This window comes from Rasamsonia byssochlamydoides, assembly GCF_041956645.1.
Source record: "Rasamsonia byssochlamydoides strain NRRL 3658 unplaced genomic scaffold VTN77scaffold_12, whole genome shotgun sequence".
Lineage (NCBI taxonomy): Eukaryota > Fungi > Ascomycota > Eurotiomycetes > Eurotiales > Trichocomaceae > Rasamsonia > Rasamsonia byssochlamydoides.
The window spans coordinates 335,273-347,824 of NW_027192395.1; the positions used below are offsets into that span (position 1 = coordinate 335,273).

General features: G+C 48.7%; 5 protein-coding genes across 5 annotated transcripts; 3 read left to right on the forward strand and 2 right to left on the reverse strand.

Moving 5' to 3' along the window:
- Positions 1–349: 349 nt before the first annotated feature.
- On the forward strand, positions 350–2,639 carry VTN77DRAFT_1252 (uncharacterized protein; the record flags this gene model as incomplete). Its single annotated transcript, XM_069416963.1, has 2 exons — positions 350–1,235; positions 1,297–2,639. 2 exons carry the CDS (start codon positions 350–352, stop codon positions 2,637–2,639), a joined length of 2,229 nt encoding a protein of 742 aa, XP_069280206.1.
- A 1,093-nt stretch (positions 2,640–3,732) lies between these two features.
- Positions 3,733–4,911, reverse strand: VTN77DRAFT_1253 (uncharacterized protein; the record flags this gene model as incomplete). Its single annotated transcript, XM_069416964.1, has 1 exon — positions 3,733–4,911. The coding sequence occupies one exon, from the start codon at positions 4,909–4,911 to the stop codon at positions 3,733–3,735; it is 1,179 nt and encodes a 392-aa protein (XP_069280207.1).
- Positions 4,912–5,763: 852 nt separating this feature from the next.
- Positions 5,764–6,764, forward strand: VTN77DRAFT_1254 (uncharacterized protein; the record flags this gene model as incomplete). Its single annotated transcript, XM_069416965.1, has 2 exons — positions 5,764–6,013; positions 6,112–6,764. The coding sequence occupies 2 exons, from the start codon at positions 5,764–5,766 to the stop codon at positions 6,762–6,764; spliced, it is 903 nt and encodes a 300-aa protein (XP_069280208.1).
- A 1,626-nt stretch (positions 6,765–8,390) lies between these two features.
- VTN77DRAFT_1255 (uncharacterized protein) lies at positions 8,391–9,595 on the forward strand (the record flags this gene model as incomplete). Its single annotated transcript, XM_069416966.1, has 4 exons — positions 8,391–8,510; positions 8,619–9,220; positions 9,272–9,380; positions 9,446–9,595. The coding sequence occupies 4 exons, from the start codon at positions 8,391–8,393 to the stop codon at positions 9,593–9,595; spliced, it is 981 nt and encodes a 326-aa protein (XP_069280209.1).
- Positions 9,596–11,215: 1,620 nt separating this feature from the next.
- On the reverse strand, positions 11,216–11,800 carry VTN77DRAFT_1256 (ribosomal protein P1; the record flags this gene model as incomplete). Its single annotated transcript, XM_069416967.1, has 3 exons — positions 11,216–11,262; positions 11,340–11,559; positions 11,732–11,800. The coding sequence occupies 3 exons, from the start codon at positions 11,798–11,800 to the stop codon at positions 11,216–11,218; spliced, it is 336 nt and encodes a 111-aa protein (XP_069280210.1).
- Positions 11,801–12,552: the final 752 nt, after the last annotated feature.

Sequence of the window (12,552 nt, forward strand, 5' to 3'; positions counted from 1 at the left end):
GCACTAATCCTTATTGGTCGATGTCGTCACACCCCGCCAGGTCTCCGACGGCGATGCTCGTTCTTTATATGGAGCACTTGTGTCTTTGTCATTTGACATAAAAGATCCACTTTGCTGTTGCGTGAGGAGGTCCGCGTCAACAGGTGACAGTACTCCAGCTTTGCACCCGGTTGTGAACAGAACTTTTGGAGATATATCTTCAAACGGTCTTCCAAACTATCTCGATGCATTTTATTGCATACTACTATCGGAATACTAGCCGTGCTTCCTAAAAAAACTCACGCGGTGGTCGACTGCTCTTTCGCACCCCTTCCCAGCCGAAAAATATCTCCCAGAATTGACCATCCGCATGTCATCTCGGGCACTACGAAAGCTGCAGAAGCAGCGCGAGCAGGAGGCGCAGCTAGCCGCCCTGTGCGCACAAGAGCAAGACAGCGAATCTAGCGACGAAGGCTCCGAGACGTTTGTGTCGAAGCCCAAACCCAACGCTTTTGATTTGCTCAACACCCCTGACGAAGATGAACAACAATCAGATGATGAAAGCCCAGTCGAGATGGCTCCTGATACCATTGCAGCCACCGTCACTACCCCGAAACCCAGTGGGTCAAAGAGGAAGAAGAAAAGGAAGAAGAAGAAGGCACCGAAAGAACCCGACACACCCGGGACAAAACCTGCAGCGGCTGAGGAACAGGAACTGGACGAGATCGACCGAGCTTTGAGAGAGTTGTCGACTACGCACCGTCCCTCAACAACTGATGACCTCTCCCAGACGACCCCGGCGGGCCGGGTTAGCAAGTTTGCGAAATCACCTGAAGAACTCCTTGCGATTGATCCGAAATCCCTCAACGCCATAAATGAGATGCGGAAACTGTTCGGTAACGTTGTTCTCGAATCGTTCGATCAGCCTGAAAGTAGCGGTGCTGGGCGCCGAAGGGAAAGGCAAAGAGAGATGATCGATCTGGGCAGGGCCTTGACTGGACGCTATAGTCCCGCCAGCAGAGGACAGAGTCTTGCTGGAGTGACGCTGCGAAAGAATATCCTCATGCAAGGCAAGGATGAGTGGCCTCGAGCACCCAGCGGAGGACTGGGCATGGAGCTTGTGGAGAAGCTTCCGACAGGGCACAGCGTGTACCGGATTGTACATAACGCCGCATACCGCGACGTACAGATGCAGTTCGATATGTGCGTGGAATCGATGGATCCACAGAGGTTGATCCATCTCTTACAATATAATCGTAAGTCTCTTAAACCTCACCATCTCTCTTTTCGATCAGAGAATGCTCACACCTCCAACAGCCTACCACATCTCCACTTTGCTTCAAGTTTCTGAGATAGCCAAACACCAAGGTGATCACGCTGTTTCTGCGGACCTTCTGGAACGAGCACTGTTCAACATAGGGCGCTCTGCGCATTCCTCCTTTGGGAACCAACTGAAAGAAGGGAAGGCGAGGCTTGATTTTATCCACATGGAAAATCGAGAGCTGTGGCTGGTGGGCTGGCGATATATTGCGAATCTGGGGATGAAGGGGACTTGGAGGACTGCCTATGAGTGGGCCAAGCTTCTGCTCAGTCTAGATACCAAGGATCCGTATTGCATCAGACTCTTGATCGATCACCTGGCGCTCCGAGGCAGACAGTATGAGCATTTCATCGAATTATGCACGAAGACCGTGTTCAGCGAGGAGTGGGAGCAGTTCCCAAACATCCACTGCTCTCTGGCATTGGCATACTTCCGCTTGAATCAACCAAAAGAAGCCCGTGATCAATTGCGTCGAGCTATGTCGCGGTACCCCTGGATCTTCTGCAGATTGGCACAGGAACTGGATATCCAGCCAATTCCTAAGCGCATCTGGGGCAAGATGCCTCCAGCACAGTCTCACGAGCTCCTGGCTGAGCTCTACATATCTCGCACCAAAGACCTGTGGAACACACCGGAAGTGGTTTCTCTGATTGTGGAAATCGCCGATATACTTACCGAGAAGGAGGAGCCGGTGGAGCCTCCAGAGATCACACTAGACATTGCGCGCCATGTCGTGCTCTCTGACATTCCCAAAGTCACCACTCATCTTCCCCACCGCTTTGTATCGGGACGGATATCCGCGTCAGATCCGCTTCCCCCGTATGATTCTGAAGCTTTCCGTCAGCAGTCGGACCCAACACCATCTTACCTCTCCCGGATTCCTGAGTTCGGAAGACCTCAATGGTTACGTGACTTCCTGGAACGACTCAATGGTGGGATGGAAGGGCCAGAAATGGCCCGTTTCGCCGATGACGGTGACACGGACTTGAGCGATGACGATATCCTGCCCGAACTGGAATCTGATCCTGAAGGTGGCGTGGAATCTCGACCGATGCAGCAGCGTCCGCCTGGAGACGACCAGGCCATGCTCGAGCAGTGGCTTGTAGGACATGGCCTACGGTCCTTGCACGAGTTCCTTCGTCAATACGGCATTGATCGTGGTAATTGGGGGGAGGCAGTGGGCTTCACCCCTCTGGCGGCTTACGTGGATGCTCTCAGCGCTATACGCTCCGATTCAGCCAGGCAGCGACTGTTGCATGGGCCGATCAGAGATACTTTGGGCGACATGGCGGTTGAGATTCTGGAAGACGAGTTGCAGATGCTCGAGGATGAAGGTTGAACGGAAGTTCGTACGAATCGACGGGGCTGTCACCTGTAAATATAGATGAGACGGAAAGTCAAAGGAAAAAGGAAGCTTTAAAACGGATTAGAAAAGATAGAGAAATGAGATAAGATACCCTCTATGCACTCATCAATTCTGTCTCTGTTTTCTCTGTATCGTCTGACGATATGGGAAGAGTAGTATAAGAGTCATGACGTCCACATATAGGTCCGTTAATCGATAGTCTTCTTGCTGGTGTAGTCCAAGGTTAGTAAAGACACGTCCCAAGCAAACAACATGCTTCAATTTTGGGTACAATAAACCGACCACCTAGGTATGTCACTTACATAGGTAGTAGGAACGTTCCGGTACCTCCAACAAAACAACACCAATACCCAGGCAACAACAAGAGCAGCATAAACAACACAACAACGTCTGTACCCCCAACAGAACCCGGGGCCCCTAGCCTAAGTGGTAACACTCTCGCCTTTCTGGCTGGGGGTCTCGGGTTTGAGACGCGCAGTCGTCGGTAGTAAAATCCCTGCCTTTAACAGAAAGGAGAAACAGGGGTTTTAGTAGCACTCTCACCTAGCTGAGAGCTGGGGGGTGTGAGCTTTTTTACCTCCCTGTTATTTTACTTTCATTTTTCTGCATCATCTTTTTTTTTCTTCCTTGCATGTGTAGTGGTGGTTGTTGTTTTGGTGGTGTTATATTTTCCAAATTAGGAAAGTCACGCTGTCTCCCGACGTCGTGAGATCGTGAGTCGTACCTTCCACAACTTTTACGGATACTTTCTGGAATTGCTTCGTAGTAGGGATTTTAACTTAAGCAATCTTCGAGGAAAACTCCATAGTAAGGTTGGTAATACACCGGCTCAAGTGGCTATAACTTCGACATAGCTGTACCCTGACGATATTCCCTCTTGGAGGAGTACCTATAACTTATCTCATTTCTCCTATCTCTGCTATCTCTATCTCATCGCTTGACTGCTGAATCTTCCCGCTAATATTATTCTTAACTGTCGAACTTTTTCACGCTCAACCACGCAGAAATGATGAGGTATGCGCTGTTCTTTCTTCCATTCAATCAATCAACGAAAGGATATTCTCGGCTAACCGTCGTCAGCAGCAGGCCGACTCCGCGAAAGCCACGACTTCCACGGATTTTGCTGGATTTGCTCTTCGATGTTCAGTCCCTCAGACGAGAAGCAGCTCTGCTCACGCCAGCATCTATCCGCATATTCATACCCCTTGCCTAGCCGTCTCCGAGTCCGAAACCAACATGATCCAGAACTAATCCCGCCTGGGGGCAGATCATACCTCCACCTAACGTCTACATCTGATAGCGACGTCTGGCACCACCTGCAGTGCGACAGATCAAGATTCGGGCGTTGCCTTGTTGGCCAGGGATATACGTCCATAATATGGGAAAAGATACTGCGGTGTGGACAGCAGAGTCGTTCAAGCGGCACTAGATCGGATGGCACATGAACATCGGTTATGGTGTATTCGGTTTCGATAATCAAATCCCCATCAGCTTGCAGAATGGGTCTGATTCTGGTACGTAGGGTTGTCCCGGGCTTATAATCGTAGGAACACTCATGGCAGTATGACTGTCCTTCCCTCATTTGAGCAACGAGCTTCCTTTTGTCTCGAAACGTCAGGTTGAGGCAAGGACAGAGTTGGACGACTCCCACACACGGTCCAAATATGCAGATTCGCTTCTCTGCATTTTTCGCCAGCTCCTCGGCCGTAAACTCGCTGGTAGGGTGGAGTTTGAGACAGCCGGAACAACATCGCCATCGGGAATTCTCAAGCTGTCGGAGGAACTGCCACCATTCCGAGGGGAAGACGTTACAAGTGCGCGTAGGGAGAATATATCGATACGGCGACAGGCTGTAGAAATCCGTCGGACGCCGACACTGGCTGGAACGTCGGAGGGTCCCAGAGCAATCGATGAGTTCCAGAAAATACTTGCAGGTCAACGCAAAGCACAGTCGTGACAACGGAGGGAGTAGGGTGGCGATCTCGAGGATGAGCTCGCCGGGCAGTCTAGGGGATGGTTTCTTCTCTGGCCACGTAGTAGGTTGAAGTGCCCTCTGAGAAATAGCTGACCGGGTTGGAGTTCTCTCTAGGCAGGTACTTGTTGGAGACGCCTCCTTTGCGATAGGTGTCGGATTTTGCTCTGGAGATGGATGAGTTCTTGTTGGCTGCCGTAGCTGGTGTTGTCTCTGTCTTGCCTGACGCTCTCTGGGGAGTGAAAAATGCCAAAGCAGGTGCATCATCACCATGACAAGAGTGAGCATAATTAGCGTATAGCAACTAACGTAATCGATTCCTCCTATCGATGCACATGGACATCCTCGATCGTCGAAGGCCATGGTGTCTGCTGATGCAGCTCAGTCTTCCGCTGAGTTGAATGGATGATGAGTTGGAGTCATAAATTTATCAATTAAAGGGGACTAAAGATCAGATGAGGTCAGTGTTCTGCTGAAATCCCGTGGTAGCGAGGCCGGTTCGAGTTTAGATACCTATGTGTATGTAGCCTAAAGTCTTGATCCCGTATTGCCCATCGTCGTAGAGTGAGTATTGTATTCACATATATTCCCGGCGTTCATAAGGCTTCATATGGAGATAAAGAGTGAACTGTTGCGGTAGTCTTGCACTGACTGCAGCATCCCAATGTCACTTTGGGTGTCACAGACGATGTGCATATGAAACTGAGCCATATGAGTTAAGGGTACTCTTGGTAAGTTCCCTTGAAGTGGATAGGGGAAGACAGGAAGCGTAGCCAGGCAGCAGTAAAGCAGAAGGGGGAAAGTAGATACAAAATCAGGAGTCGATGACATCACGAGAGCCCCTGCAATCACTATGTTTATTTAAGTGCCTTTTTCATTCTTTAGTATTATCGGGTGTTGCAATCTATGGGCTGGAAAGAGTCATGGGCCCTTCCAAGGATGCCTGGTTGGGCTGCTCCAGTGACTCAAAGTGCTATATAGGTTTTGCTCCTTCCTTCTTTCCTTCTTTCCTCTCACTGTCACTCTCACGAACCACCACTACATTGATACCTTAGACAAGTCACTTGTTATCAACAGACGTGTACATCTCATTTCTTACTGCAAACATCACATCATATCATGACAATGGAACAACCTTCGGGACTTGGAATCCTTGCAACCCTGCCTCCTGAAGTCCGTCTCCTCGTCTGGGAGCATTTTCTTCCCGACGGACAAGACGTGGACTACTCTTCCAAAGTCCAAAAGACAGACCTTTCCATTCTGCGGGCCAATCGTCAGCTGTACGACGAGATCTCAACGCACCTCTACCCCAAGCTCTGGATCGAATTTGAAATCCGACTTCTTTCCAGCGCCATACGTGGATTGAAGCGAGCTGGTTTGATTTCGAAGGCTGCCACGCAGAGTGGAAATTGAAGGATGTGGACGATGCCAGAGCAAGGGGATTCGGCAACCTTCCTTACCAAGACATTAAAGGTCTTAATGTCACCATCACTCCTCCCGATCCAAGCGACCCAGGACAGCTGGCGTGCCTCTGGAAAAAGACCAGCAATCTTATGAAGTTGTTGCAGGGATTAAGATCCCCTCCCCGACATGTGACCATATGTCTTCTGGACACTCCAGATGCCGCTGCATGGCATTGGGATGAGAATCCTAATACAAGTGTTTCAAACTCCCTTTGCCATAGCTGTGTCGACTACCAAACAGTGGTGTCGCCATTTAGCCGCCTGCGCAGCATTGATCGATTTGCAATCTGCCCAGACTCAGACTTCGACGTCTTGCGCAAGATCATAGATGAGGACGATATCCTGGCGCTGATCGAATTGGTGGAAGTCTGTGCCCAGACCAGAGAACGCAAACCGGCTGACAAGGTCCATGTTGATCCCAAGGATTGCTGTGACAAGCAAGATGCTCACTGCCATACGCTGTATGAGAACTTCTTCCTTGATGTGATGCTCAATACTTTATATGGGCCAACCACTCGCATACTTCATCTTCAGAGATTCAGTAGCTGGTCTGTAGACCGTGTTGGCGGTCATTTGGAGTATAAGAGCATCCTGTCCGCCATCAGTCGGTTTTATCACAGACTGTGGTGCTTAGACAATAACATGGCCCCGGCTGAATTTTGATGCAAAGTGCTGCGAACAGTGAATCCTTTGTCGATCACTACGAAAGAAAAGAAACAACAACGAAGAGGTTGTTCCACATCTCAGCAGCAGCTCTGGGGATAGATCTGGGCAATGTAGTGCCATACAGCCTTGAAAACTTCTCATTTCTCTCGCCTGCTTTGAAGAGAGAGAGATGGAGGGAGAGAGAGAGAGAGAGAGAACTGATCTATGTCGGGACTTTTGCCCCTAGGCCTACCTACTGTATATGTATATGTAAAAGAAAATCTCCCTTCCAGATGGGATTCCTACCTATATCCCTTTCCATATTTTTCATAATACTGAACAAGAGTAGGACTTTGATCCAAGAAGTTGCAGATAACATGGTTACTATTAATGATAGATAACAAGGCACTTGCCAAGTTTTGGTTTTGACAGACCCGAAACTTCAAGCTTCCCTGGCTTGCAATTCATTCATATCTTCTCTTCCCTTCTCTCTCCTTTTGCTTTTCGAATCGAAAATTGAAAGCTGCGACGAATTCAGCTCTGCTCGTCAACAGCTTTTGGGACCGACCTCGAGAATTTGATCAGCTCAATCACTTCACTTATACCAAGAACATCATCGGGGTCATAGAGACTTCAATATACGTTCCACAATCATCTGCTCGACGACAACCTAAAGCCTCCCATCTTCCATGTTGCCGTCGTTAGATTCCTTACCCCGAATTACTCCTGGAGGAAGAACTCCCATGTGCTGATACACTGGCTTCTCGAAATATTTGAATCGACAAAGGCTGTTATGCTCGAAAGCCAGACAGTCCCTCCAGCAAATCAGCACAACCTCTATGACATGACAGCTGCCTGAAACAATAATCTTCTAGGAACAAAACGATCTCACCAGTATAGCTAGCGGTTATCTGAGACAATGAAAGAAATGGAATCACATCGGACCTTTCAGGATTTGAGCCTATAATCAGCCTGGATTCTTACGATCCTGATCTTCTCCAACCATCTCTTTTGTCTTGTCTTCTAGGTATTACTTAAAATAGATTGTCTTTGTCATTTCTGTCGACAGAAATGTATCCTCAACAAATTCCAAATCATGCGGATTATGAGGTATGAATATGTACTACTACTACGTATGCGCTACTGTAGGGCTTCCCAGCACACGTGATTAATCTGGGGGTTTGAAGCCCCAGGCATCTAACCGATCTGCGCGTCTGCGGCAGTTAACGGAGAAGTCCGTTATCTACTCCGTAGATAAAGAAACGGAACAGGCCAATGATAACGACAGCCAATTTTTTTTAGACCTTTTTAGACCTTTTTTTCCCGCCCCGCAAAGCAAAGCAAAGCGTCACTATTTCCGACTGACTCGAGCCGCCCAGCCCAGCTCCCCATCCGGATTTCTGACCTAACCTAAGCAGAATCCTTGCACGAGCTGAGCAGGCAAAGTTCGCAAACTTTGCTTGCTTGCTTGCTTTGCTTATCTCCCTCATGCAATTCAAGTGACACAATTTCCTTTGAGCTTCCCCCTGCTTATTAGGGGTCCTTTCCCTTTCGACGCTGCGGACGCTCCTTGTGTAATTCTTAATACGTCATTACTTTCCCGGTTTTGATCTTTCCTCCACAGCCATCGCAGCGCCGCTCAACATGGCTGCCCAGCTGAACTTTGCCAGGGATGGCACGTCTTACAGCGTCCCTCTAACTGCTCGTGAAGCTGCGTCGGGAATTCTGGGCTCGATATCGCTGTCCTGCTGGGTGTTTCTCTTGGTACGTGGACCTTCTGCCTTAGGCGCAGAACAATCAATACGAGTTTGGACAAAGGGCGAAGCTTAAAACTCAAGGAAATGATGGTGGCAATACTAACAGGTTTGATAGGTCCCTCAGCTCATCGAAAACTACCGTAATGGTAGCGCCGAGGGCATTTCCATGGCCTTCCTTCTCGTCTGGTTCATCGGCGACGTCACAAACTTGATCGGGGGAGTCTGGGCTCAGTTGGTCCCCGTCGTCATCGCCATCGCCGTCTACTTCTGTATCGCAGACGGGGTTCTCATCGGTCAATGCGTGTATTACAACATCCGCAATGCGCGCCGTGACAGACGCCGCCAGCGCCAGTATTCGTCGACAGAGCCACCCACCCCGACCACTCCGCTTCTGGGACGGAGGTTTAGTGACGACCTGGGCCTGGCGGGGTCGCGACGACGAAGGTCCTCTGCTTCGCTGAGAGATGGCCAGCAGCGACGGATCAGCCACCCGGAGGATACGCTGGCCAAGATCGTCGAAGAAAGCGAGTCGGGCACCCGAGCGTGGGTGAAGAACCTGGTCAGCGTGTTGGTTATCGTAATCATCGGAATTGCAGGTTGGGCGATTGCCTGGCAAACAGGCATGTGGAAGCCGGCGCCGGAGGGCCATGGGGGCGAATCACAGATAGCGCCCGGAGCGCAGGTTTTGGGCTACTTCAGCGCGATGTGCTATTTGGGGTGAGTTCTGCTTAAGTTTACTTTTTGGGTCGAGCTGCTGACGATTAGCAGAGCGCGGCTCCCACAGATCTACAAGAATTACGTCGAGAAGTCGTGTGAAGGGCTCTCTCTGCTATTCTTCATTCTTTCCCTGCTGGGCAACCTGACCTATGGCGCTGGGGTATGTGAGATCCTTAGGACCTGTACGGCAATCATTCCTTGACTGACGTGTTATTTTGCTAGCAGATCCTCTCGCACTCGACCGACCGAGATTACTTCGTGACCAATTTGCCGTGGCTGATCGGCTCGCTGGGCACCATGGTGGAAGACGTGACAATCTTTATGCAATTCCGTCTCTACTCCGCGAACGACCAACACATTGCAGCGATATCATAAGCCTGTCTGCCCTCTAGCAGGATTTTTTTTCCCTTTCTTTTTTTCAAGCACCCGGATCAATTATCCTCTCCCATACTGCTTGCCATCCACTGATATATTGGGAACTCTACGGTGGGATTTATTTTGTCATATGTATACATGTAAGTATGTACTGTACATATACTCGTGGGCTAGAGTAGCCCATTTCCTTCCTTTTTTTTTTCCTTTGATTGTATGTGTGATAATCTCCTTTTCCAAAATTGGGTTACTAGGAGGAAAAAGTATTGCTTGCTTCTTCTATTCCAAGACTGGTTATAAGGGATCGTCTGTTGACTGACTGTTGTATCATGGTGGCTATTGTCTACGCTCCTTTATATATTTCCTTTCCTTTTTTTTTCCGTTTTTCTTTCCATGTTTCATACTACCAGAGAAACAGAGAGAGAGAGAGGCAAAGCCTCCCTCCGGAGACAGTCTTGTCTTCCTTTACTAGGGTATAAAATAAAAAAAAGATAAAATCACTTACGATGGAAGCGTTCTTTCTTTCTTTCATAGCATGACGTGATATTAGATCTGCAAATCTGGAACCCATCTAGGTTGATCATATAATGGGCCTTGGGCGTGGCTGAATGGGAGGAAATCACGACGGTGCTCGCTGCGGAGCATTCAGCGCTTCCAAGATGGCACAGATTCATGTACATACCTAGGTACAATAGGATGTGACGCTGGACGGTGGCTGGCTTTATATAGTACAGGCCTGGTAACAGCTGAGCAGAGCCAACATCATGACCTATTGCTATGTGGTATATGTATGTGTGTTCGAAATGGCCAAGTGAGAATGCTTTCTGTATAGTTAATAATAATGATGATGGTATTCTTATTGTCTATAGTCTGACTAGAAACGTTCTTCTGATCTCATCTGGCATCTAGTATATACCCTTTTTATCGTTTTTTTATGCCTGCCATCTTCTTCTATATCGACAAGATCACCCGCTGTACGCTACTGATCTATAGTGCTCTCCCCATTGGTCCGTGCTATTTCATTGTCGCCGCCGTGATTCTGTCTGCTGGCAAATACATTCCCAGCGGCGTGAATGGCAATCTCAACGTCCAAAGCAGGAATATGAGAGAAGTGATACATAACGAAAAATAGAAAAGAGCGGGGTACTGGAAATTGAGCAAGATTACCGTTAATGAGCTTTAATTTTTTTTCTCTCCGACCCTAATTTTCCCTTTATTTCATTATTTCATTTCCGTTCACATTTCACAAAAACTCCCATTCATTTCCGGAATCCAATACACCGGCATCCGGCCTTTTTCTTTCCATTCATGCATGCACATGCTCACATTCCCCTAGCCAGCCAGGCCCCAGATTGAGCGGGTGATTTCTTTCCCCCTTTTTCTTTTGAATTGATCTTTGTTTGTTTCCACCAACACGACCACCGTGTGTCAACAAGCAAAGCTAACAAATCAAAAAAGTTTGCGCCATCCCCGCAATCCATGGGTTGATTGATGCACATGCTTCTCTAGATTTGGAAAAAACGTCATTTCGCGGATTATCGAGTACAGAAGACGAGAAGAGGGTAACGAGGAAAAAAAGAGGAACGAGGAAATGAGGTGGTGAGCGAAATGGCGAAAAACCGCTTAGTCGAAAAGACCGAAGCCCATGTCCTCGTCGGACTCCTCCTTCTCTGTAATTGCAGAAAGAACACACCGTTAGCGCAAATCGCCCTGAGAGATTGATTCAAAGGAACATAGGAAATCTTACCCTCTTCCTTCTTCTCCTCCTTCTTCTCCTCAGCAGCAGCCGCAGGAGCAGCAGCAGCACCACCCGCAACGGGGGCAGCGGCAGCAGCACCACCGGCGCCGACGTTGGTCAGCAAGTCCTTGACATCCTTGCCCTCGAGAGCCTTGGCGAAGAGCTGGGCCCAGATGGGCTCAACCTCCGGGACGTTGGCGGTCTTGATGAGAGTGTTGAGCTTGTCGGCCTGTATCGAAAATTCGCAAGTCAGTCCAGGCATATCAATTGTCTAAAGTTCCCTCTTCGTCTTTTCGTCTTTTTTTTCTTCTTCGTTTCTTTCATCTCTTTTTATATTTTGTTCCATTGCAAAACAGTGTCCTCTTGTTCCTTCGCTCATTGAGGGAGAGGGATGCACGTACGGTGATCTCGACGCCGTCGTCGGCGAGGATCAGGGCCGCGTAGGAAACAGCAAGCTCGGCGGTAGACATGGTGGTCGAGGAGGCTGGTTGACGAGAGATGGATAGTCTCGAGGAATGCCGGTGGGTGGATTGACGCAGAGGAGAGAGGAAAGAGAAGAGCAGAAACCAGCCGTGACGGGACTGATAATATGATGACAAGGCCGAACCAAAGCGGGATCCAACGGTGGACAGCGCCAAGTGTGTGAATTTCGCGTAAAAGCCCTCGCTTAGATTCCCAGTCGGGAAACGCACTTGTTTACGCAGCTAGTTCGTATCCGGAATAGCCTGCCGAATCTGGCGGCGATGACTCAGCATCTAAATGCCGAGTTGGGCAAGGTGTCTGATGTGGAGATGGCCATTTCCAAAGTACTCTGTACAGTACACAGAAACGACTATAAAGGGGTTGTTACAAAAGAAACATATAATGCTCAGACTCTAGATTGGATGGTTTATGCTCCAGATATACAAACAGATTATGGTACTACCTATTGGTTCTGAAAATTTTATCCAAGCCTTCATTAGTGAGGAGCCTAATAAGCATTACTATATAAGAGTAGCATTAAGTAAAGATCCTGCTAGTCGACTAGCATTCAGAATTCAGGTAAGACAAGAAATGGTAAGTTTTTTGGCAGGCAGCTTAGAACAGATAGTGAGCAGACAGTATATCAAATGAATGTACTGATAGACATGCTGCAGATACTAGAAGAAATTCACATCAAACTCCCTAGAAGATGGCTGGGGGGGGGGGGGGTTAGAAGAGGCTGACAGCAGTAGAATACTGA